Source organism: Cupressus sempervirens, chromosome 4 (genome assembly GCF_028749045.1).
Source record: "Cupressus sempervirens isolate cs-2001-9-10 chromosome 4, ASM2874904v1, whole genome shotgun sequence".
Lineage (NCBI taxonomy): Eukaryota > Viridiplantae > Streptophyta > Pinopsida > Cupressales > Cupressaceae > Cupressus > Cupressus sempervirens.
Genome location: NC_143121.1, coordinates 773,192,983 through 773,220,920, shown reverse-complemented (window position 1 = coordinate 773,220,920; position 27,938 = coordinate 773,192,983). Strand labels below are relative to the sequence as shown.

Sequence of the window (27,938 nt, the reverse complement as noted above, 5' to 3'; positions counted from 1 at the left end):
CTAAGAGGCAAAACTAACACCATCCGACCATATAACATGACAGACTGGGTTGAGAAGAAACCTAGAAACTTTGACTTTTTGTAGGCACAATAAATCAATATTGCCAAGCCTACGCTTGGTATCACGAATATAATATTTTCTAGAGAGGTCTATTAGCCCCCACACATTCCATGAGAGAAAATTCATTATAAACCAGCTTGCATGTCCTCCTCGTCCCCAAGAGAGGAGAAGCTGTTATGCAAGAAAGCAAAGGATTCAAATGAAGGGTCACCCAAAGAGATGACTCTTCATTTGTCCCCATTGATAGAGATAACATTTTGGCCTTCAAGGTTGCGAGAGCGATGGAGAGATTGAGAAGAAATCATAGAAGCTGCTTGAGGCGCATGAACCTAAGCAGCTTGAACCTTCGATTGTTCTGTCCCCTACAATGCAGGATTTGAAATAGGCGACAACACGACCATGGGAACCTCGAGAGCCACGGGAGCAAGAGGAGTTGGGACAGATATGTTCTTGAGAAACAAGCCTTGGTTTAGCAACGCCCTTGCCTTTCTTAATGACCGTCATTAACAGCTAGAGCTGACTTGGTTTCCTGGACTGGAGAGCGATTGCGCTCAAGTAGAGGACAATCCTTTATCTTATGGCTAACACATTGGCAATTATAACAAGTATTTGGGAGGTTCAGGTAAAACACCTTTTGGATAAAGGTGGTAGCACTGATCTAAATTTCCACTGATTCTTCAAGGTCTCTAGATAGGTTGACCTCAACACAAACCCTCCTCTAAGGACGGGCATTAAAAAATTTGTCCAATTCCACACAAATCACTTTGCCCACAGTTTGGGCAATTTCTAGGAGGAAAGACCAGCAAGGGATGGGCAACCCAAGGAACTCTACCCAAACTGGAACCCTAAGTTTGCAGTCATCCGAGACGCAAAAGTCTCAAGACTATCTCTGAAAGACTAGCAGAGACGAGTGAACTGTCCATGATCCATTGTTGAAAATGCTTTTGGTCTGGGAGGGGTTACCAAATGGAAACAAAAAAAGGCCCTTAGTGAGGCTTTCAATCCCTTCAAGGTGAATCGCCTGGGGGGTCTAGGCCTTGGAGACCCATTCACGCAACGTGCTTTCAGATGGAGTGCGACCCACAAAATACCCAATAAGGGTTTGGGTCTCTAGCTAATGGCAAGCAATTTCAAAAGAAAAGCTATTCAAAACTAGGTTGGGAGAGGAATTACCTCATGGAGCATCTCAGGGACAAACTTGCACAAATGTTTGTTCGGCGGGGCCATTCTCGCAGATAACAACTCCTCCGACACCAACAACTATTGGGTCGGAGAGGGCCGAGGTCATTATAACTTAAAAGGAGTTCCCACACTTAATGCAGAATGACGAGCGACACGACAGAAAGGGTTTAGACGAAAATCGTACAAACCCTAGCAAAGCACATTTTGCATAGCAACTTGAAAGTAATAAAATACTCGGTCAAAATAATTTGCCCGTCCATAATTAACAATTTAATCATATCATAGTTACACTTCTTTTGAAATACGAGAAGTTATTTACTTCGTGGTGCTCGTCCCCTAAAACAAACTTTTATGTCTAATAAAACATCTTTCCATTCAAAATGGTTTGACCGTTGATAAATAATAATTTAATAATATCATTTATCCACCTCTTTTGAAATCCCGAAGTTATTTATTTATTATTATTATTTTATTTATGATGGGGTCATTTTGAAGATTCGAATTGAGATTTTTCCCACCTGATTCACAACACAGTTCACACACAGAGCACATTGATCAGCAGGGGCGGCGCTAAAGAAGGTGAGTGCAGATCACAAAGATCACAAATAGATCAGGTAAGCACAGTTTACACAGATCGTGTAAGCGCAAACCATGGACGAGTACGAAGTGATTGAGACGGAGGGCGATCATTTAGCGCGGAAGGAGGAGGATGGTAATGAATGGGAGACCTACAAAGAGAATGTGAAGCCTCTCAAGGGAGGCCGAAATGTCAAACTGCTTAACGAGGCCCTCAAAGGGCATCAACAGAATTCGCTGAAGCATTCATTTCTCGATAAGCGCAGGTTCGAATCTTACACCTTGCTTTTACTTTTCTCTTGAAAATAATTGAACCCATCCAGCGTTAGATTTAAGACGTTCTTGTTTTTGTTTCTGTTTCCCAGGGAGCTGATCGAGGCCATTGACGACTACACCGGCGACGATCCTCTCGAACCATGGATCACGTATGTATTCGTGCTAAAGTAATCGATTTCAAATTATTTTCATTTGAACTTTATTTTATCTGCAAGGGTAGGAATGCCACTAAGCCGGAAGATAGGGTAAGCATGAGTATTTTTGCATTTTATTCTTTCAACGTTTACGGCATTTTCTTCCTCGTGCTTTACATTTGTAAATTTCCTTGTGGGGAAGATTGTGTGAGACGTTATCACCTCTTTCCTCAAAGTCACGTGGCCTTAAATGCCACAATCATCGATATTAGTTGAAAAAACACAATAGTTTCTTCTGTTTTTATATCGTTTGGTAGCCTTTGCCATGTATGCCGCAATCAATTGTAATTAGACACCATGTGAAATTGAATTTGAACGCTTTATCATAACTCCTGGGGATTTGAGTTCAGACTGATATGAAGGTGATTGCCAGCCAAATTTTGTGAAGTTACATGGTTGTTTAAGACTAAATAATATGTTTCTTTATTGGAAACTGAAATTAATATAACTTAATGAATTTGAATTTTTGCTTAAGTGCAATATTTAGGCTCCTTGTTTACTTTTAGCTTTTATTTTTTATGGTTCGGCACTGATATTTAAGGTTTCTTCGTTGTGATGTTGGGTTGACATTGCAGATTATTCTGTCATGGATCAGGGTTGAACTAGTGTCACATTACCCTGTTTTTAGAACACCAAAACCCAACATACTCTTCTTTTTAACGGCAAACAATCTCAGTGCTGTGTGCTCTCATGTTATGAGCTGCCCAATTCCTGTGTGAACCACTCAAGTGAAATACAACTACGAGATGAGGCTTGTTTGATCCACTACTCTTTTTTGTAAAGTTGCAGAGCAGAACACTTAGTTTCCTTTTCCAATTTTATGATTTGGGCAGAATGCTTGATTTTCTTTTCTAATTTATTGTTTTCTACATTGTTTGAGTAGAACAAGTGGGTCTAAAAGACAAGTTGCACAATGAAGAATATAAACAAAATACTGGATTATGTTTTCTTACTAAATGCAGAACAAAATAAAAAACACTACAATGCCTCTTAATAATCTTAAAGATCTCTGTTCTGCTTTCTATGATTTGGAACTTCAGGACCCTTGCAGGAGGCCAAAAATCCTCAAATATTTTAGTTTATGTCCGCTTATTTGTAAAAGGAATGCAACTACAACATCTAGAGGATTTTTATCATTAGGGAGATGCCATGACTGTTTTCCTTGATTACAACTTAGAACTAATATTAGGTTTGTTTGATCCACTACTCTTTTTTTTTTTTTTCGGTAAAGTTGCAGATTAGAACACTTGGTTTCCTTTTCCAATTTTATGATTTAGGTTAGAATGCTTAATTTTCTTTCCCAATTTACTGTTTTCTGCATTGGTTGGGTGGACTGTGGAACAAGTGGGTCTAAAAGCAAAGTTGCACAATGAAGAAAATAAACAAAATGCTGGACTATATTTTGCAGAACAACATAAAAACACTATGAGGCCTCTTAATAATCTTAAAAGTGTCTGTTCTGCTTTCTATGATTTGGAACTTCCAGGATCCTTGCATGAGGCCCAAAATCCCCAAATATTTTGGTTCATGTCCGCTTGTTTTTCAAAGGAATGTCCCTACAACATCTAGACCATTTTGATCATCAGGGAGATGCCATGACTGTTTTCTTTGTTTGCAACTTCGAACAAACGTTTGGATCTCTTTTGTAAAGTTGCAGAGCAGAATACTTAGTTTCCTTTTCCAATTTTATGATTTAGGGCAGAATGCTTAATTTTCTTTTTGAATTTATTGTTTTCTATAGTGGTTGGGTAGAACAAGTGGGTCTAAAAGAAAGTTGCACAATGAAGAATATAGATGAAATACTGGATTACATTTTCTTTCTACATGCAGAACAAGATAAAAAACACACTGAGGTTTCTTAATAATCTTAAAGTTCTCTGTTCTATTCTCTATGCTTTGGAACTTCCAAGACCCTTGCAGGAGGCCAAAAATCCCCAAAAAATCTAGTTTATGTCCGCTTGTTTTTAAAAGGAATGCCCCTACAACTTCTAGAGCATTTGATCATCAGGGAGATGACATGACTGTTTTATTTAGTTGTAGCTAGTTAAATTGTTTGAAGCCTAGTTTTACAGCTTATTCTGCATTGGACAAGGTTGCCAGTACATTGTACGAGACTCTTATACTTAGTTACTTTTGTATACAATTTGATTACTTAAGCTCTGTGCAATGACGACTTACTTCTGTTTATATGTGCCCAAATCGCTTCTTGATTTAATATTCTTTTTGAAATGTCAGATGCATCAAATGGGTTCGAGAGTCTTTTCCATCTGGTGGAGATCAGTCAGGTTTGCTTTCAATCTATGAACAGTGTGTGCGTGCATTTTGGAAGGAAAGGCGTTATCATGGTGACCTTCGTTATTTGAAGATTTGGCTGGAGTATGTAAGTTGTTAATCAGGTTGACGTGGTCATATTATTCTGAGTATGTTGTTACAATGTTATGCATACAATTTCCCAAAAGTAGTATGTTCAATGCAGTCACATTTTTTGTTCATACTGTCAACAATAGGCTTATCATTTTCTTATCACAGTGCTCACTTAGACATTGTATTCTTATGGTAATACCAAGCTTTATCCTACTTTTGCAGGCTGATGAGTGTGCTGATGCTGAAGTAGTCTATAATTTTTTAGATATAAATGGTATTGGAGAAGATCATTCCTTGTTTTATATGAGATATGCAACATGCTTGGAGCTGAAAAATAAGATTAAAAAAGCAGATGAAATGTATTCTTTAGGCATTGCAAGGTAATTCTAGAACGGTACCCCAAAATTTATTTATAAATTTCTAATTATATGATTTGCAAATTTGGTTCCCAACTAAAACATACTAATGTGTCGGACAATACATTCCAACATCAATATCCTCTGATGCCACATGTTGGCCATAAATGATAAGTAGAAAGCAATTTGCATGTTCATGGTAGAAATGACTTACACTCCTTTGAAGTCAATGTTTGAAGCCAATGCAATCGAATATAAAACATTTAGCTGTTGATTGATATTTTTGGAAATGATATTTTCCGCTAATATTTGTCTAGTCCTTGCTGGTTTATATGTTGTTTGCATCGATTAGGAAAGGGGTCTAGATTTCATCTTTGTTTCTTTCATTGGAAAGTATAAGCTTTCTTGATATGTTCAAATATTAGTCACTCAATTCACAGACTTTTCATGGAGCTAAACCATAACAAGTGTTATATGTGCATTTAATACAATAGAAACAAAAATTTATTTGATGGATTATGAAGAATGCAAATCATATTACAGTATGTTGATGATTTAGCAAGGTTACTACACATCGATTATTAGTAAGGGCTAATTGATCTTTTTGGAAGCATGATCTAGAATATTTGTGAACATCGTTGATAATAGCCACTAGGATTAAAGACATTGATTACGCTTAGAAACTGTTCGGTATCCCTTAATAGAAGTAATGATTGCCATGAGGTACAATGATATGGTCAAGATAGCAATCACTAATTTCATGCATAAACCTATTTCGTTTTAAGTTGCCTTCGGTTATTTATGTACAATCACTTTATCATTATTAAAGTCAATATTTTTCTTGTAATTGTTTAGGTGTGAAGATATTTTGATGAGGCAATCCATAACAATGTTAAGTAAAGTTATGCATTAATTATCTTGGATTTTCTAACTAGTTAGTCATGGGTTGGTGAAATCATTGACAATTAAGATAAAATTCTTAAATCCAAGTTAGTAGATCAATCACTCTTTCTAATGACTTTGGGGGAACCTCAACTTTTCTATATGACATTGTTAAATAAATGAACACTATCTCTCAACCCTCTTGACCTAATTTAATTCCTATCAAGCAATTGCCTTTCTTATTCATAGGTCAAGAAGGTGCTTATAAATGACCTTCTACATATCATTGATGTCTCTTGTGGGGATAATATTTCATCCATCAAGCTAGAGAAATTGGGTTCATCTTGCCGATTTTAGTACGATGGAGTTCAAATTGAGCTTAATCCCCCAAAAGACCATCTGAGTAGTATTCCTTAGTTCTTTTTAGTAGTTCTATCCATTATTTGACAAATCACTTGCTAGAAAGAAAACAAGTACATGGATCTCTCGCTTTTCCTAGATAAACAACACTTTTTTATTATTTACAAATGATTTTTGCTGTTTTCATGCCTTTTTCTTTAAATCAAGTATTTTCTATTGTTTTGTCCTATGTAAAATAATTTGAAATTTGATTTTTTTTCTTAATATTTATGTTGGCTTGATTTTATAATTATATGATTAAAAAATACTGTGTTTTGATTATCTTTTGCATTAGGAAAATCAATGGTATATGGAACACCTCATACTTGAAATTCTTGTCTTATATACCATTACTATCAATATTGTGTCTTGTTATTCTATTTAACAATTCTCAATAGGATTTCAACACATGGTTTCTTTTTGATGTACATTGCTACTTTCTGTAGGAACGCACAACCATTGGAGAAATTGAAAAATGCTCGGAAGCAATTTAGAATACGTGCAAGAAAAGCTTGCAAGCAAGAGGAAGTATGCATATTTGTTGTCACATTTGAAAAAATTCTATTTTAAAATGAAATAAGTTTTTTTTTTGGAATATATTTATGTTTAATCTCACATTATGTATTATCTGTTATATTTTATCGTCAATTGATTTGCAGGATGATGCATCACCAACTAGAGAAGAAGACGGTCCTCTTCGAAGCTTTGGTACTATCATGAGTGGTAATTAGGTTATGCTATGCCTCAAACCTTAATATATAATGAATATTAGTAATACTTGAAGATTTTTTCACTTTGGTAATCTAAGTGTATTATATGCATGCAAATGTTTTTGTTTGATTTGTGAGTGATTACAGAAAATAAATTTGGAATTATAATTTTTATTACAGATACAACATCAAGACAACCTTTGCAATCATTCCAAGGTGCAAGGAAGAGAATGAAACCATTATCAGAGAGGCAAGTATTCGATGTGAACCTTGTTTGATCTTGACTGTTGAAGTTGCATTCTTGTCAGAAATTATCTTTGTTTTTCTGATAATGGATGTACTGTCCCTGTGTGAAACATTTCAAAAATTTGTTTTTCTTCTTGAGGATCACTACAATAGTATTGTGGCTAGTATTTGTATAGTATTTTCTTTTGTTTTGACTATAATGATTTTTCATAGCTTGGAAAATGCTATACAGTGCAGAAAAATGCAAAGGAAGACAAAAGATTTTCAAATAAGACATTAAAGATAAACATTTAATAACATCTACATACCTAAGGATCATACATACAACTAATAGATATTTAATAAATGGTTGTTAAATACAATCAAATTGTTCTTCAAACATAGTTGTTAAATGAAGTTCATATGCCATGCCAAATAGTTTTTTCTCTTCTTTAAACAAAGAATGGAATATCCAAAATATAGAGCTCAACTTGCCAAATTGAGTGCTAAGTTTGAAATGTGTTGCCCCACTTTTCAGCCCCCACCCGATTAGTGAAAATGGATGCTTAAGTTATAGTGAGCTCCTAGTTGTGTTTAAGTCTAGGTCTAAGACCTCTTAGGTGGATTGAGTCTCCATCGGATTTCTCTTTTTCCCTTTCTCCACATTTCATATCCGGGTGGTTTTCCTTTGTGTCGAAATGAACTTGCGGGTAGGTTAGCTCCTGGTTTGATGGAGATTCATGTTGCTAATACAATGATCACTTACAAGTCATATCTGCTTACAGTCTATCACTTTCTCAATGGAAACCGAAGCTTGTGGAAATCTGGAATTCATCTTCTCCTCGGCGGGCTTTCAACCCATGAAGGCAATTTCCCGCAAAGGGTACCAAATGATGCATATGGATCAAAAAACAAGAAAATAGTAAGGTACCTTACGAAATCCACGTTCCCTTTACACTTATTTGCCTTAGAAAGGGTTAGAGATTCGTCACAGCTTTTATAATCAAATCTAGCAGAAAACTCAGAATGAACTTCTCGTTGGCGGGTTTTCAACCTATGAAGTTGGTTTTCTGCAAAAGACAATTTTGAAGGAAAAGAAACAAAAGGTGGGTCCCTACAGAATTTTTGCACCTTACTTGGACATTTTCGAACTCAAAAAGGATGTTCCTTGTTTTTAGGAGGCAGTGCCTACTTTTTAGGAGGTATGATCTTGCCCAGGGTTGGGTCTCCACGAGATTACTCTTTGAGTTCAGTTTCAGAGGGATAGGGCTTGTTTCCTAAATTTTAGGAGCATCCCTAGATTTTAGGGATGAGACTGCTTGATTTCCGACTTCAGTCACAGACAGGTGACAGGATGATTTTATGGTTTGTGATATCAGTTGGGCATTTTGTGGCTATTTGGGTTATATTTTTAATATTTCCTAAGTTAGCGTTTAATAATTAAATAAGGCTAAGTTATTAGCCATTTTGGAGTAATAAGGGATTTTTAGCCTCATCTGGATGCGCATCCTATGGTGTGATAGCTTGTTGGAAAGGTCTCGAAATTCTCTAAATCTTTCTCTTTGGTCTCAAGGCAATTCAGTGAACAGATTTCTGTCTATGAGGAAAAAGGTCACTTTCTAGTAACATGACCACTTTAAAATAAGAAATTATAACACTTTCACTACCCAATGCCACTTGGAGACACTTAGGGTTCGATTTGCAATTGAGAGGGGTTATAAGGAGATAAAAGCTTCATTCTATGATCATCTTTTGCATATTTGACTTCTTGTTTATGAATTTGCTCTGAATGGGCGATTTCTAGTCTGGGACGCAAACCCCAGGTTAGTGATTGGCTGGGACATAGCCCTCAACAATCTTTGGCACCAAATCTCTTAGGCATTGTGTGTGGTGATTAAGGACAGAGAAATCATTTCTCATTGGTGTTTCAATGTGGCACATCAACCTTTCCAGTGGGGACGTGAGTTATTGCAGCCTGTGGGATGCCATTTGCAGCAAATACACCACATGGTGTATAGAGTATTCCTTGTATTCACCTCCAAATGTATGTTGGATTCACAAACAGTCTTCACCTCCCAGTTTGTTATCAAAATTGGATGTGAGCTTTGGGAAATGCATTGGATTTATTACTTGGTTCTATAATTCAGACAAATCTACCTGGTACGGTTTGCAATAATTATGAATTTTGCTGTATACCTTAATTATTTCAGTATTGTTTCATGTTTGCTGTTCCTTATTACTTTCTATGTTGTAAAAACATCAAAACACAAGGAATCCAACCTTCCTGCACTTCCGTCTAGTTCTGCAAGAAAATTTAATAAATAGGAAAAAAAAAATTTAAATTCAAAAAATTACAACTGTTTATCAAAAGAGATCCATCAGGGATCTTTTAGTGGTATCAGAGCCTGATCTTGCCAACCTATGGATTTGATTACAAATCTATGCATTCAAGAGCTGAGATAATACTATGGTAGATGAACAGAGAGGAAATCAGGATGATGAAGAGAGAGAGATGGTGCGAACCCTAATCACTACTCAGCCCAGGTTCGCCCAGGCTTTAGATAGATTACAGGATACCTTGGATCGTTTGGAGATGGATGGACACAGAGGTAGGCGAAGTAGATTAGTTTTAGTGGGTGGTAGTCAGTGCAGCTATCAGTCCCATTCTTCAGTTGGGAGCTCCCTTCATTCCAGAAGGAGGCATCGCCATCGTACACCTACTACGAATAGGCCATTGCTTCCCCAGTTCATACCAGGTGAACAACCAGCACAGGTGAGGTTTCAGGAGTCAGTTTTGGTGGCCACAGCTGAGTGGAGAGCTCTACCTCTTGAGGTTAGGGATGTCTTCCCTCTTCCCTAGTATTGTGCACAGCATAGAGATATAGCTACGTTCAGGGGAGATTGTGGTAATAGACCACCACAACAGCAGCAGAATTATGACCTCAACAAAGCTACTGGGAAGATTACATTGGCCCCATATAATGGCTCAGGAGACACTAGTGCACGAGCTTGGGTCCACAAGCTGGACATATATCTTTCATTGAGGCCCATGCCTGAGCATGAGACTATTCAGTTTGTTGTGTTACATTTAGAGGGGATTGCCTATGATTGGTGGCACCATGGATTGGTCACCCAGGATCACGCCTTAGTTCACTCCTATGCTGAGTTCACTGAGCGACTCATTGCACGGTTTGACCGAAAGGATACAGAACTTTATTACAGGGAGTTGGCTCACCTTAGACAAATTGGTCATGCAAAAGCCTATATTAATGAGTTATAGCGTATTGCAGTTATGGTACCTGATATGCCCCAGAGACGTAGTGTGATGTTGTTCATTGAGGGCTTGCAGGATAGGCTAAAAGGATTGGTGCGTGCTTTCCAACTGGCGACCCTTAAGGAGGCTATTGATGTGACATTGAGACTGGATACTGTTCCCACTTCTTATTAGGCAGATAAGAAACCATTTAGAGGTTCACAGCCTGCACAGAATGCCAATACGTCACAGAACAAAAGAGGGACTTCATCTAAAACCCCTTGGATGAATCAGGAGACGAGGAATGAATTGAGGAGGAAAAAGTTATGTTATTCCTGCAAAGAACCATGGGAACTAGGACACCGTTGCATGGGTAAAGGAAAGGTTCATTTGATTGAGGTGACTTCTGAGTTAGGGGATGAGGACGTTCCTGATACTGATATTGAGGATAGTATAGAGGATGTTGAACAGGTTCAGACACAGTTGGAGTTAGATACTCCTGAGCCTTTGGCGTCAGCCAAAGTAGCTATAGCTACCCTCTCTAGTTATCCTAAGTTTCATGCCTTCTGATTGAAAGTTACACTTAAGGGTAAGCGGGTCACTAGCTTGGTAGACACAGGTGCTACGCAGAACTTTATTGATCAGAAATTAGTTGAGAGGCGTGACTTACAGTATGAGGAGTTTGGTGGTTTTGGAGTGAAGGTGGCAGATGGTGTAGTTTTGGGTTGTACCAAAGGATTCCACAGCTTAGTATTTAGATTGGGGATTATACTTTGACTGATGATTTTTATGTGCTCCCTATAGAGGATTATGATATGGTTTTGGGCATGCAGTGGTTACAGGGTATTGGGTGTTACATTATTGATCACCGCCGTATGCAGTTAGAGTTTCTTTCTGGTGGGAAGAAGGTGATTTTGAGGGCAGCTTTTGACGGTGGACTTAGGGAGGTGACTTCTCGCAAGATACAGACTATCCTTAGGCACAATGATGTACTATGGGCTACGCATTGTTTGGTTAAGTCCAAAACACCCACACCTCAGGGTAACCGTGTATTTCATGTGGACATTCAGTCAATGATGGATCGTCATGGTAGAGTATTTGGTGATATACCTCCTGGAGTGTCACCAGATAGAAGCTTTGAGCATGGTATAAAATTGGAGGATGGAGCAAAGCCAGTGATTACCACCTCATATCGTCATCCTAGAGCTTATAAGGATGAAATTGAGAAGACTATTCATGAATTGTTGGATATGGGTTTCATTCGGTCGAGTTCTAGCCCCTTTGCTTCTTCTATAGTGCTTGTTAAGAAGAAGGATGGGACTCTATGAATGTGTGTAGATTATAGAGCCTTGAACAAGAAGACAATCAAAAATAGATATTCCATTCCACACATTGATGAGTTGTTAGATGAGTTACATGGGGCTGTCTACTTCTCTAAGATTGATCTTCGTTCAAGCTATCATTAGATACATGTACGAGAAGAGGATGTACACAAGACTGCCTTCCGTTGTCACTATGGGCACTATGAGTTTCTGGTAATGCCTTTTGGCCTTACCAATGCACCAGCTACTTTCCAGTTCTGTATGAATCATATCTTCAACAAGCAGTTGAGGAAATCGGTTCTACTATTTTTTGACGACACAATGATTTACAACAGTACTTGGGAGGATCATCTCAGACATCTTGAGGAGGTACTTAGCATAATGGAACATAATGGAGGACAAGTCTCTATTTGCTAAGCTCTCCAAATGTGAGTTTGGATTGAGGGAGGTGTTATATTTGGGACATGTGATTAGTGCTGATGGGGTAAAGGTGCATGAGGAGAAGATTCAGGCGATTCAAAATTGGCCCGTCCCTTAGAACATTACCGAGTTATGTGGATTTCTTGGATTGTGTGCTTATTATAGAAGATTTGTGAAGGGGTTCTCTCAGTTGGCAACACCTTTGACAGATCTTACAAAGAAAGGAGCCTTCAAATGGAAAGAACAAGCGCAGGGGGTATTTGATAGACTCAAGGAGGTGATGAGCACTTGTCCTGTTTTGGCACTACCTTGTCCTAGAGTGTGATGCTTCGGGATTGGGTATAGGAGCCGTGTTGATGCGGAACAAACATCCCATTGCATATGAGAGCAGAAAGTTGCAAAACGATGAAAGGTTGTACTCTACTTATGACAAGGAAATGTTGGCTATCATGCATACGTTAGCCAAGTTCAGATAGTATCTTGTTGGCAGCAAATTTGTGATAAGAACTGACCACAACAGTCTGAAATAGTTCCTAAATCAGACAAAGCTCAATGATAGATAGCAAAAATGGGCTAGCAAAATTTAGGCTTATGACTTCGATATCGAATTCATAAAGGGAAAGATTAATACTGTGGCTGATGCACTCTCTAGGAAACCTTCATTGGCTGCCCTATGCTCATTGAGCGAGATTTCAGCAGATTGGAAGGTTCAACTCTTAGTTGAGTATTCCAAGAATCAACATGCTTGCGAGGTCATGGAGGGTTTGGTAGTGGATGACAGATATAGTGTGGTAGATGACATTATCTACTACAAAGGCAGGGTTTATCTTGTTCCAGGTTCACAGTTGAAGGAACAAATTTTGTAGGCTCATCATGATACTCCTACGGCAGGACATCCAAGATATGTGAAGACTTATAGGGCGGTTCGAGAGAGATTCTCATGGAAGGGTCTCAAAGATGATGTTTTGAGGCATGTTTGGGAGTGTATGACTTGTCAGCAGAACAAGTCGGAGCATACTTACCTTGCTGGATTATTGCAGCCCTTACCTATACCGAAACAAAAGTGGACAGGGATCTCAATGGATTTCATTACAGGTCTTCCTCGGGTTCAAGGGAAAGATTGTATTTATGTTGTTGTGGATAGGCTAACAAAGTATGCCCACTTCTTTCCCATTGCATTAGATTTTATAGCATCACAGGTGGCTGAGTTATTTTTCAGAGAGGTGTTTAGACTCCATGGTCTTCCCAAGACCATCGTGAGTGACAAGGACAATAGGTTCATGAGTTCCTTTTGACAGGAACTTTTTAGGCTAATAGGCACTATGTTGACACCTAGTACTAGTTACCACCCTCAAACTGATGGACAAACATAAATAGTTAACAAGTGGGTTGAGGGATATTTGCGTAACTATGTGTTAGGACAACAAAAGGCATGGGTATGTTGGTTGTATTTGGGTGAGTATCGCTATAATACTACGCACCATGTGTCCATTGGCATGACGCCTTTCATAGCTCTCTATGGATATGAGGCATTATCTTTCACTGATTTGGCACTTAGTGACAGTAGAGTTCCCTTGGCTTAGGATTGGTTACAGGAGAACCAGGATATCATGAGATCTCTCAGGGACAATTTACAGCAGGCTTTGAATCAGCAAAAGATGTACACTGACAGGCACAGGATTTCGAGAGCATTTGAGGTAGATGATATGGTCTTTCTGCGCTTACAACCATATCGGCAGAGCACCCTTAAAAGGGAGGGAGCTGAGAAGCTCAAACCACGTTTTTATGGTCCATACAGGGTACTTCAGGCGAGTGGGAGAGGTTGCATATGAGGTTAAGTTATCACCTGACAGCAGAATTCATAATGCATTTCATGTATCTTGCCTGAAAAGGCCCTTGGACAACATATTACAGTTTCACCAGAGTTACCTCCTATATATGAGGAAGGTAAATTGATTTTGGTTCCTGATGAGATTCTTGAGGTGAGGGAACGACGACTGAGAAGCCGGGTGATTCGAGAGTATTTGGTTCGATGGAGAGATCTTCCCATAGAGGATGCCAATGGGAGGGTGAGAGCATTTTACAACATCCAACATTACAGTTGCTTGTGGGCAAGCATCTCCGAGAGAGGAGGACTGTCATGTCCCCACTCTACTTCAGTCTAGCAGAGACATGTGAGTCAGCTTATTATGGGGTTTTGTAGGTTGACAGGGTGGATAGAGACCCAATATGGTTATTCAGTGTTGGGGACTTGGTGTACTGGCAGTTATTGATCAGTTGGGAGACGTACCTTGTTTTTAGGAGGCAGTGCCTACTTTTTAGGAGGTATGATCTTGCCCAGGGTTGGGTCTCCATGAGATTACTCTTTGAGTTCAATTTCAGAGGGATAGGGCTTGTTTCCTAAATTTTAGGAGCATCCCTAGATTTTAGGGATGAGACTGCCAGTGGATCCTTGATTTCCGACTTTAGTCATAGACAGGTGACAGGATGATTTTATGGTTTGTGATGTCAGTTGGGCATTTTGTGGCTATTTGGGTTATATTTTTAATATTTCCTAAGTTAGTGTTTAATAATTAAATAAGGCTAAGTTATTAGCCATTTTGGAGTAATAAGGGGTTTTTAGCCTCATTTGGATGCGCATCCTATGGTGTGATAGCTCGTTGGAAAGGTCTCGAAATTCTCTAAATCTTTCTCTTTGGTCTCAAGGCAATTCAATGAACAGATTTCTGTCTATGAGGAAAAAGCTCATTTTCTAGTAACATGACCACTTTAAAATAAGAAATTATAACACTTTCACTACCCAACGCCACTTGGAGACACTTAGGGTTCGATTTGCAATTGAGAGGGGTTATAAAGAGATAGAAGCTTCATTCTATGATCATCTTTTGCATATTTGACAATTTTTTTATGAATTTGCTCTGAATGGGCGATTTCTAGTCTGGGACGCAAACCCTAGGTTAGTGATTGGCTGGGACGTAGCACCCAGCAATCTTTGGCACCGAATTTCTTAGGCATTGTGCGTGGTGATTAAGGACAGAGACATCATTTCTCATTGGGGTTTCAGCGTGGCACATCAACCTTTCCAGTTGGGACGTGAGTTATTGTAGCCTGTGGGACGCCATTTGCAGCAAATACACCATGTGGTGTATAGAGTATTCCTTGTATTCACCTCCAAATGTATGCTGGATTCACGAACGGTCTTCACCTTCCAGTTTGTTATCAAAATTGGATGTGAGCTTTGGGATATGCATTGGATTTATTGCTTGGTTCTATAATTCAGACAAATCTCCTTGGTACGGTTTGCAATAATTCTGATTTTTGCTGTATACCTTAATCATTTCAGTATTGTTTCATGTTTGCTGTTCCCTATTCCTTTCTATGTTGTAAAAACATCAAAACACAAAAAGAATCCAACCTTCCTGCACTTCTGTCTAGTTCTGCAAGAAAATTTAATAAACAGGAAAACAAAAATTTAAATTCAGAAAATTACAGCAGTTTATCAAAAGAGATCCATCAGGGATCTTTCAATAGGGAGCTGTACCTAAGAATTCAAAGGAAAGTTAGTCTTTTCATAAGCAACTTTCCAACTGTTGTAACCAAATATTGTTCATAAATTTGGGCATTTAAAGAGTTAAATCAAAAGAACAATATGTTTACCAACAAAATGTTATGCCAATGATTACATGGGTTCAAATACTCTAAAGGATGGGGATGAAGACAAAATATCTCCCTTCCATCGCTTGTGCTATGGTCTAAATAATAAAGTATTTGAAGACGCCTTGCCATCCTTAAGCCAGTTGAGGTGACATCCAAGCATGCTTGAGCTGTCCTAGGTATATTAGGTTATCCCTATGTTCTGAATCGTAAAATATCCAAAATGATAGGGTTCACATGTTGAAACTGTTTACATATGATTCTTGTTCACTCCCGTAGGAATTGGGAAGATAGGAAGTTCATTCGCAAATAAAATGATAACATCAACTCTCTGGCTTTCATTTACTACACAAAAGCAAGACTTAGGACAAGACGGCATCATTGGTGAGAAACAAGTGAAAGTTTCATACCAGAAATGAACATAAGAAGCACAAACAAAAAATAGGGACCACAAAACACGGTAGCTACCCTTAGAAAACCCTTCAATTAGACAGAGAGAAACAATGTCTCTTTATTAGTGAATATTCAGAAGTTTGACAACAATTCACACCACTAAACTAGCTAAACTGAAGCAAAAATCGTAACATCTTAGTATCTGCAGGAAATAATGCATACATTCGATCACAACAGAACCAAAGAGTATATAACCAGTGGCAATAATACCTCCAGTTGAAAGCCGCACAGACCAATGAACTTCTCTTCTATATGAAGAGTTGGACTCTTCATTGTCTTGATACAAGGAGTTGACCTATTGCCATGCAACCACTGGCTCTTCAATATCATGAACCGCTGACTCTTCATTGTCTTGAACTGCTGACACTACAATAAAAAACCACCTGTCAAAATGTTACAAAGAAAGCATCTGCTGATAGAGTAATTCCTATGGATGACTGAGTTGATTCAACTTTACAACATATGAAACAGCAACCCATTACAGAGACTGCTACATCAGTCATTTATTTAATTTGTATTTTGAAAAGAAAGATATCTTCTGCAGCTATATTATCAACAACAAGAAATACCATTATTGTAAGTTGGGTATTTGTTGAATGAAAAGAAAACTCATGATTTCGTCTTGAGTTGGAGGTCAAAATTTTATTCTAATGCCAATTAAGAGCCTTGTTTTAAATGGAGGTTAAGATGAACTCTCAAAGAATGCGAAGTTTTCCATTAGAAAAAATTCTTAAAAAGTACATCGGATCATTAAAAACTAATATTCGGTTGGATGGTGTCTTAACTGTGCTTATGAGATAAACCAAGCAAGTTAAATTTGATTTCAAACTTTGTGAGGTCTTTCCAAAAGACAAATTTTAGAGGGTTGCAGAATAAAATCTTCAGACAAGTTATTGGGATTCTGTATGGAAAAGATTTCAGCTTAAAGAACGTTTGCAAATCACAGGCAACTTTGGACGGTTCTCGCTGTGTTTGTTTATTGTTTGCCAAACCTTCAATGTGGCTGGCATGCATTGCTTCATTGTTTTGTGGCTACTATTGCAATTCCTCGGGGCCCAAGTAGAGATGATATATGTGTCAGGCGCTTGAAGGGTTGTGGTTTTTTCTATGCTGGCTGTATGAAGAAAATTGCTGGTAGTGGGGGTACAAATAGTTTTCTGCTTGCTGCCTGGTTTTTATTGCAAGTCATGAAGGGTTAGGTAAGCTTGGAATGCCATTCTTTTCTTGCTGGGCATTAACCCTGTCCGTAGACTTTTCCTTCAATGTCTATGGTATGAGCTTATGAATAGTTTGTGGTCATTTGCTAATAATGTGAATAGCTTACCAGGCATCATTGGGAACTTAGTGGCTGCAAACAATTGCTTGGAATAGTATTATGCAAGGACAAAGCCGAAAAACTGTTGCTGATGCTTGTACTATCTTAAAGCTATCAAATGAATAAAGATGTTCACCATATATGCTACTGTCAAAAGAACCGTGATTGGATTGCTGTTGTTCTATTTGGGCTTGGAGAGCCTTGTTCTGCTGCAAATAAAGGCCAGAACAACAAATATTGATTTCTGTTATTTACTGTTCAATCTGTGTATTTTCTATGCAAATTCTGTGGTGGAATTTGGTTTTGGTTTAATCTGCAGTTCTTTTCCATCCAAATTCATGAGCGTAAATTTTCTTGAAACCCGGTACATTTAAGCTATATACAAACCTCCAAACCTGCAATAAGAAAGATAAGACCTTGCATTCAAACATTCAAGACAACATACAATTCTGAACAATCAAACTATCTGACAAGACACTCAGTGGAGAAAAGTGCAAAATTGGTAGATTTGACAGGGGATCTTACAATTAACTCTTTATTTGCAATAAAATCTGTGACTTTGTTCTGTGATCCATAATAATGAGATATCTGAAAATCATGAAATTTCATTTTTGACACATTTCTTTACTACATTGATCACAATCTAAGAGTACTTTTCTATGTCCACCTCTCTATAACTTGCTCCTTAAATGAGACCATCAACAAAGCTTCTATTCCACAGAGTTATTCGTTTGGTCTCCTAGGAAAATAGAACCTTTGTAAAACATAACTTTCTCTTGGTAGACCAAGATTGCTTTTAGATGCCTCATCAAGATTTAGTTTTGCCTCTCTTATATGAACTTGCCATTTCAACTTTGCTTATACATTTTGCTCTTATCTGATTGCCTTAAATGAATAAAATTTCGATGATTTTTCAAAAACTGTTATGGTTGTTTTTGTTGCTACTTTGGTACCAAAGCTTGGTAGGATATGGTTTCTTGACCACTGGCTTATTTTTTCCCTCACCTATTTTGGGCAGTTAACCTCAAGAATTCCTTTTGTTTATATCATGCTTTTTCCGAGTATCCATATGCATGATAGTTTTTTTATTTGAATAAGATGTGTTTATAGTCAACAATTTGTTTCCCTTTAATTTCTCTCACCTCTAGGATAATATTTCTGGAAGCAATTATCCTAGATCTATATTTAGGGATGGCAGATAAAGGGACCATGCTTTAAGTTTGGGGATGACAACCATACAAATATAATATAATACGTAAAAAAATAGTTTTAAAAGTGATTAAGAAATAATAGTTGAAATTGTAAACTACCAAATACAATGCCTTTGAAATGTCTAATATCAATATATTACCATATTCTAAATTTTAGTATGGTGTAATACTCTAATAAGAATTCCCTAAGGTTGTAGCAAATTCAACATTAGAATTGTTAGACACATCTAGCTCAAGCTCCTCCAAACAGAGATCAACCAAACTTGTGTGTGCCTAATTAATAATTAAATTGAAAAACAACATAAATATATGCAATGAAAATACAAAAACAAAGTATTAATTATCTTTTAATGGTTGATTGATGAAGACGATTGCCATCTCACTCCTTCCTTTTGCTTAATGCAATCATGGTAATTTGGAATGATTGTGGGCATGCGTATTTATAATTTCTTTGAGGTTTGGTGTCTAGATGGGGTCCATTTACACTTTGGATTAGGGTTAGTGAATTAGGTTATAAAAAATATTTTAAAAGAAGTTTTTATGCCATGTAGGATATGGGACTTACTACAGTCTCCAAGATAGTTGACGGATTTTCTAGAGTACCTAGATCATCTTAGGGATGCGTAGGTACAACATCGACATCATTTCGTTTGTTTTTGCGGGACGTCCTGGTTTTCGAAACTTTGTTATTTGAGGAAAGTTTTGGGATGGGGGAACTTGTCACACGAAACTATGGTTTTGTAATGTTCCCAATTTTAATTAATGTGGGCCCAAGTTATTAATGTTTGTATTTAGCGGTTCCGATTGATTTAGTATATCTCGGACCCACTTTTATTTTAATTGTTCTGTAGGTGTTGGCCGTCGGCTATTTTTGTAAACCCTTGGGATGTTTATCTGAAGGATATTTAAGCACGGCTTGTAGGAAGTTTGTGGGTATGCTTTTGGATTATTTTCTATGTACTGCAAATTCCTGTTGGAGTTCTTTGTTATTCGCCATTTCGGAAGTGAAAGATCTTCCCTATTTGGCTCATGCAGTTTCGGTGGGATTCAACCCTCACCCTATTCCGTCGGTGTTCATCTCGGTCTATATCCGACAAATTGGAGTGCCATCACTATTTGCAAATATTTATAGCTATATCAATTTGTGATTGTTATTCTATACTTGCTCTAGCGTTTATTGGTATCTCTGGCAAAGGTGATCACTTGTATTCCGTTGTGTACAGCTTAACTTGGGATCCGACAATTGGTGCACTATTCATGTATGAGAACATTATTGCTATTCGGTAACAAGTTGCATATATATTTATTTGATCTTTGGTGTTACAGATTATTTGTGTTTGATGTATGCATGTAGTGGCATCTTTGAATCCCTCCGTACTTCCACCGCACAACCTCTTAATTGCACCGTACAGACACCTAGTACGACTTGCCATACAAACTCCTATCCCCACTGTACATCTTCCCCACTCTCCCCACCGTACTCCTACCACAACTATCGTATGACATTCATACCCATCTGTACGACTTCCAATCCTTCCTACCGTATGGCCATAACAGCGATCGCTTTCTCACCGTACATCTTATACCGTACGACCTTCACTGTCTATCGTACAGCCTGGGTATTTCCCACTATACGACCTGCTTTCACTTTAGTTCATATAGCCTCCTTGCAACAATTCGTACAGCTCTCCACTCCAGTCCGTACACCCTCTCTTGGCAAACTTAGCCACACCTGTACGGCTTCTATAACTCGTTCAATTAGAGACCAATGGGAACATTACAGTGGTATTAGAGCTGGTGATCTTGCCAGCCTGTTGGGCTGATGGAGAGATTTTGGTACTTGGATCACACCATGGCCCCAAACAGTGATGGAGAGTGGTGGTTGAAGACACTACAAGGGATTGGCAAGGAGCTCAGCGAAGGAGTTGATCTTCCATTAGATATATTGGAAGTATGTTTGTGTCAGGTGGACCAATTAGCTTCAAGATTTATGCAAAGAATCCTCTTGCCGATTAAGGATGCCTTAAGTCAACCCAGGCTTTCGAGACACCATGATAAGGATAAAAGATTGGCAGTAGCAGCATGTCTCTCAGCGAGGTCTTGAGAATTTCGGCTCCTAAAGCACCGTATGATGATAACGCCATGATAGAGATCCTGCATTTGATTGTTGACAACTTTCAGTGTCTAGATGACATTAGTGCCGACCCCTTTTGCAGAAAATCTAGAATCTTGGAGAATTGTGCAAATGTAAAAATGGGTAATCTCCTCTGAGATCTTGAATTGCAAAATTTGGTCGATGACATGTTTCATCACTTCTTAGCCACCATCAAGGAAGATTATGATACTAAGGTTTCAGTTGCTATGGAGAGCCTTATGATTTCATGCATTGAGGAGATGGATGAATATCCCAACCCATCACATCTATGTTATGGGCTGTTCGTAATCTTGAACGTGTCCCTTCTATAGCCGCATGCAGATTGGTTAGTAATGTTTTCAAGCATTGTGAAGAAAAATTAATATCTCATTTGCACAAGTGGGAAAAAATGGATGACAACGATAAGGGTGACGCTTTACATGAAGAGAATGAAGACATGATTACAGGGCCGCTCCAGGAGGATTTGCTAAATCTTTCTACTACACCAACATGGGGAGAACACCAAAAAAATGAAGAGGTTGCTTGCATGGATCTTGTGAAGACATGGACGGATCACGCTGTGCCTGTCACCAACGCACTATCCCTTGAGGAAGCTTTATCAGTTGCTGAAGTTGTGTCCATCATAGAAGCGGTGTTTGTTGCTAAGGTCCATGTCCGTCACTGTCGTGTCCGTCAAGTTGGTGTTCGTCACTGACGTCGAGTCCATGTTCGTCATCGTCATGTCCGTCACTAATGCTGAGCCCATGTCCGTCACCGTCGTGTCTGTCACCATCGTGTTCGTCAAGTTGGTGTTCGTCACTGTCGTGTTCGTCACCGTGGTGTTTGACATTGTCTTGTCCATTGCCGATGTCGAGTTCGTGTCTATATTCGTCGTCAAGTTTATGTCTGTCATCGATGTCGAGTCTGTGCCTGTCATCGACACCAAGTTTGTGTTTGTCACCAACATCAAGTCTGTGTCCGTCGTCGAGCTTGTGCTCGTTGTCGTCGTGGTCATCCATATCATCATTGTGTGTCCGCTAGTGCAGCTACAATCATTGAGACATTGCTCATTGCTGAGGTTCTATCCATCGTCAAGGTTTCAACCAGGGTTCTATGTGCTGCAAAGGTTTTATCTACAACTAGAATTGTTGGGTTTGTACCAACATCAGCATCTGTGTGTATGACCATACACGAAGAATTTGATGAACATGATGACATTGATATATGTTATGATTGACATCCTTGGGATCTCAGTGACTCAGGATACGACAACGTTTATATCAAAGTGGTGCATTGGAATCCTGATGGTGGTCTACTAACCTCAGTTGAATTCAATCATGTTCATGTGATCTTGAAGAAGCATGGAGTTTCCAGCAGATATGGCTATCTGATTCAGCGCACGGTTCGGGGTCTTGGAGTTGCGAATTGCTTGAGGACAAGCAATTTTTGGGCGGCGAGGATTTGTAATGTTCCCAATTTTAATTAATGTGGGCCCAAGTTATTAATGTTTGTATTTAGGGGTTCCGATTGATTTAGTATAGCTTGGATCCATTTTTATTTAATTGTTCCGTAGGTTTTGGCCGTCGGCTATTTTTGTAAACCCTCGGGATGTTTATCCAAAGGGTATTTAAGCATGGCTTGTAGGAAGTTTGTGGGTATGCTTTTGGATTATTTTCTATGTACTGCGAATTCCTGTTGGAGTTCTCTGTTATTTGCCATTTCGGAAGTGAAAGATCTTCCCTATTTGGCTTGTGCGTTTTCGGTGGGATTCAACCCTCACCCTATTCCGTCAGTGTTCATCTCGGTCTGTATCCGGCAAATTGGAGTGACATCACTATTTGCAAATATTTATAACCATATCAATCTGTGCACTATTCGTGTACGGGGACATTATTGCTATTCGGTAACAAGTTGCATATATATTTATTTGATCTTTGGTGTTACATATTATTTGTGTTTGATATATGCATGTAGTGGCATCGTTGAATCCCTCGGTACTTCCACCACACAACCTCTTAATTGCACCGTACGGACACCCAGTATGGCCTGCCATACAAACTCCTATCCCCACCGTACATCTTCCCCACTCTCCCCACCGTACTCCTACCACATCTACCGTACGACATTCATACCCATCCGTACGGCTTCCAATCCTTCCTACTGTACGGCCATAACAGTGATTGCTTTCTCACCGTACATCTTATACCGTACGGCCTTCTTAGTCTACTGTACGGCCTGGGTATTTCCCACCGTACGGCCTGCTTTCACTTTAGTTCATACGGCATCCTTGAAGCAATTCGCATGGCTCTCCACTCCACTCCGTACACCATCTCTTGGCAAACTTATCCACACCCATACGGCTTTTGCAACTCGTTTAGTGAGAGATCAGTCGGAACATTACAGGTTTACAATGTGACTTTGAGTATAGTATAAGATTCTTATATTGTGATTTCCAATGTTCTTATATATGTCAACATTCACATAGGAGGAGGTAATCTACCGGGTTGCAACTTTTACTTGTTTTTTTATTTATTGAAAACGTAGGGTCCTACAAAGATCCATTTTAAAAAAAGATTTGACGAACAAAACCCACCATTAAATAGCCCTTTGGCATCAGTAGCAGTGAATAATATCCAATTGGTTTCTATCTTTCCGTGTCCATTGAATTTGAGACTAGTAAAACCCTCCCATAAACAATCTTCCATTTGCTCCATGGAAAAGTAGACTTTTTTGCAATTATTTTTTCCAGTGCAAAATGAATGCATGTTTTGTATTCAACTTTGATTATTTATCTTAATTGTTGTCTTGGCAAGGTTTCTTTTAGGAGATCTCTTTATTAATGTGGAAAGGAATGTACACTGCACATTATGTTCCGTTTAGTATGCTTTGTATGCTACTTATCAAATTGCCAGTTTCATGGCTAAATCTCAGTGAATAAAGGAATTTTAAGAAATAATGAAAAATTGGCACTGTTTCAAAATATATGATTAAATTATTTTTTCAAGAGGCGATTGTATTCCAATGGTTTTCTGCTTTTGATTTTCTGACCCTTGCTGATTATGTGCAAGTCCTGATTTTGGCAACGTTCTGTAGAACTCCATCTGACCTCTGTTTCTGCAAAATAAAATTCACACTTGTAACATTCAGTTTTTCAGATTGTTAAAACTAACAACAGTTTCATTCTCATTCGATCATATATTCAGATCTTGTGATTTTTCAAATACAAATCTAATTTGCCTCCCTGTTATTTACCACCTGTATCTTTCTAAAGGCTTATTACAAGGTGACTAGTGGCAGAAGACCCACACAAACATGCTCACCACATCATTTTTTTTGTTATAAATACAGATCAATGAATTTGGCTACTATGGCAATGCTGGTTAAACACTATAATAGTTTGTTATCCTTGACAGTATACCTGTTGATTATTCAGAAATGAAAACCAGAACCTCATTATTTATAGTGAGTCGAGAAATGGATCACATTCAAGTCCTTCAGAACCAGGACTAACTCGAGGGGAAATTAGAGGGGGCCAACAACATTCGTGGAGGACTCTCGGTACTCGATTAGAGAGAAATAAAGAAAATACTGCCATTCCAGCCAAGTGGACTGGTAACAAGGTATGGCTGTATGGCCTTAGAGTATTCATCTTGCATCATTTTTAAAATACTTTTGAGTTAATTTACGATATGGGCTCAAAGTTTAATGCTTGTCCCACTTTTGCAGATTCCCGCAAGAACAACTTCAAAAGTTGCTGTTCCTAGTCTTCATGTATTTGTTGATGAAGAATGTCCACGGTAATTTTATATATATATATATATATTTCTTTTTCTTTTCTTCTCATTTTTATTGTTTACATTCTAGCTCTAGTCTTCATGTATTTGTTAATGAAGACACATACATATATATGTATAGTTTCTTTTTCTCTTCTTCCTATTTTTATTGTTTACGTTCTAGCTCTAGTCTTCATGTATTTGTTAATTAAGAATGTCCAAGGTAATTATATTGTTGTTTGTCTTTTTTCTCTTCTTCCCATTTTTATTGTTTACATTCAGTTTGTTCTTCAAAATTTTATTTGTAAATATTAAAAGGGTTTTTGTCAAAATGTATAAATACATCCGAATGTAGATCAACCGTGTAAACTTATGATTGTTGGATAAAAGATAGATTGTGTTATTTAACGAATTGAATTATTTGATGAATAATCCTTTGACATTTGTTGTTATGGCACTTCAACAATTACTTCAATTCTAGTAAGTATGTCTTAATTTGCATCTAGATGCCAGTAGCAACACAAACAAGATGGAATGTATATAAACTTTTTCTTGCATAACCTGTGGACTGAAACAATAAGAGTTATGTAATAACCAAATAAACAAAACAATAAGAGTCATGTAATCACCAAATAAACAATACAATAAGAGTTATGTAATAACCAAATAAACAAGATGGAAAGTAAAGAAACCTTTACCTGCATAAATGGTGTGCTGAAAGCAATTACTATTGGTAATGTGTGCTTGGGTGAAAGGTACTTGATATCTGCGAAAGAAATTTTTCTTTTCCATTTAAACTAGAGATGACATTGCTATTTAGACATCAATAGATGACGTCAGAGTATGCATGATACTTTATAGGGTGTTTGCATTTTCCTATCATTATTACTGGCGAGGACGAAACAATGCAATATGTACAGGGTTGAATTGTTGCAGACTTAATGCTGGAAATTTATGTGGGATTTTATCCACGTGAAAGACAATTCAAACAAAAACAATTTTATGTGATTACTTTTAATTAAAGAATCTTTTGTTTCTGTTTTTTGATTTCATTTACCTGCTCAAGTCTTGTGTTGTATATCGATAAAATTTAATTCAACTGTGTTAGTTTTGTTACATAGAATTGTCAATTATTTATATCTCACCTTGTTAAATTAGTAATATTTCTGCTCACAGTAATCTTAGTAAGAAGCCTAGAAATGGTTTAGTTCTGCAAATGATCGACGGAGACCTCCAAGATATCAAGAGGTAGGTATCTACTACATTAATTTTTTTACATGCAATCTTCCTTAGCTGTCAATTGGCACTAATTTGCAACTTACCTCAATTGCTCTTGTAGGGAAGTGGAGCTGCTGAAGAAGAACCCTTTGATTTATTTTCCAAGGGAAAACCTTCCAAGATAACAGAAGTTATTTTTTGGTTTATTCTTTATGTTACAGAACAAATAATGAAACATTTAGAGACATTTTGTTCAATATGAAAAGTAAAAGTATGATTTTCAAGCTTATATCCATGAATTATTAGACTTATTTTATTATGACGAGGTCAAGTGTAGATCTTAGTGTTAGTATAATATTTGATTAATGGGTTTACATTTTTTTGTATGCTAAACTTTTTAATGAATTGAGTTAAAATGAATTATTAAATTGACAATGTGTAAGATAGCTCTGTAAAGAAAATAATCCCCAAATCACTTATAATTTTGAGGGTCAAGGTACAATTTGTACTGTTAAACGAATATTCTGAGAAATGTATAAAATACAGTCATACAAAGTACATATGGCATTACCAAAGAAGTGGTCACTATGATTATATGGTTCAAGAGAAAAAGAGCATTCTTCAAATTCCAAGGAATTTTCAGCATTGCATTGAAACAGATAGAACTAAGTAGATCCTCAAAAGTCTCATCAAAAGAATGGATGAATGATTGGTATCTGGAAGCATCGTTTGCTGAAACTACATTTCATATTGGATAATATTGGTATTAAGGGAGGAGAGAAAGAGGGAAGGTTATATAAACTGAACGAACAAAGGCTGCCTACCATGATGGATCTAATAGCTAGCATGAAAACCATATGTATTTTTAGTCACAATTATTATGCCCATAGGTGTGTTCTACTGCTACAGCACAGTGAAATAATCCATGTATACAAAATCCCGAAGTTTAAATTGGCGTGCTTTCTTCTACCAGACGTGCTTTCTGTGGTTATATTTCACACGAAGTTATTTTTGCTGTGAAACGGTCACAATTGTGAGATTGAGAATGAAACAGTGTAGGAGTGGAAGAGGAAATGATATTTATTTCGTTGTATTGATTGGAATGGGCTTTGGATTTTTGTTTATCAAATTTCTATTGCAGAGTGGAGGGAAAGGTTGTACCATTCTCACAAATTCCTTTCCATTTGGCTGGGACTGGTGTCATTTTATAATGGAGGTGGCTATCCTCCCACAAAAATGTACAGTTGACCAATTTTCAAAAGATCAAAAACATCATGAATTTTTTGAAAATTTCAGGGTTTGATCTTCATGATCTACATAGTTTGTAGTAAAAAACAACAACAAAAATGAAAAAAGTTATTATGTTTTTATGAATCTGAAAAAAAAAAGTATGACTTTGTTATGTTTTTGGTACTTTTTTGAGGGAGATTAATATGTACCTTTCATAATTGCCAAATCTCCGGCTATGGAGCTGAATTCTATGTCCAGCATGCCCACAATTATGTCTCGACTAAATCAAAATATTGGCAAAATAACCTCATCGGGACTAAGATTCAAAAATTCCATGGATGACCAAGCATCTCCAACAAATCCAGTTGTGACTGCCTAAGCATGGTGCTGAAATCATGCATTTGATTATTGAAAGTGTAAAGATATGAATCCTCTATGCTCTATCACTTGTGTACTTCAAAATTGAATGGGAGCAGTTCCTTTGAAATGATGTAGGTTCATCAAGTAGCTGCAAATTGAGGAATTGTGGTTTGGTTCTTTTGATGCGGACTTATAAAAACTATTGAATCTGGCATTGGCTAATCTCTAGAGAAAATGTACCAAAGACAAAAGAAAGTCAAACATGATTCTTTTTCAGATTCATGAAAACACAATGAATTTTTAAAATTCTTTTTGTTGTTTTCTATCACAAAATATACAGATCATGAAGATCAAATGCTGAAAATTTCAAA

The 27,938-nt window shown here is 37.6% G+C and overlaps 1 protein-coding gene across 1 annotated transcript; it reads left to right on the top strand.

The window, feature by feature from the left end:
- The first annotated feature begins 1,702 nt into the window (after nucleotides 1–1,702).
- BUBR1 (BUB1-related (BUB1: budding uninhibited by benzymidazol 1)) lies at nucleotides 1,703–26,266 on the top strand. The gene is made up of 11 exons (XM_089826824.1): nucleotides 1,703–2,084; nucleotides 2,184–2,243; nucleotides 4,524–4,668; nucleotides 4,875–5,032; nucleotides 6,736–6,817; nucleotides 6,949–7,012; nucleotides 7,180–7,249; nucleotides 24,420–24,606; nucleotides 24,713–24,783; nucleotides 25,936–26,007; nucleotides 26,099–26,266. Exons 1-11 carry the CDS (start codon nucleotides 1,894–1,896, stop codon nucleotides 26,160–26,162), a joined length of 1,164 nt encoding a protein of 387 aa, XP_089682950.1. The 5' UTR covers nucleotides 1,703–1,893; the 3' UTR covers nucleotides 26,163–26,266.
- Nucleotides 26,267–27,938: the final 1,672 nt, after the last annotated feature.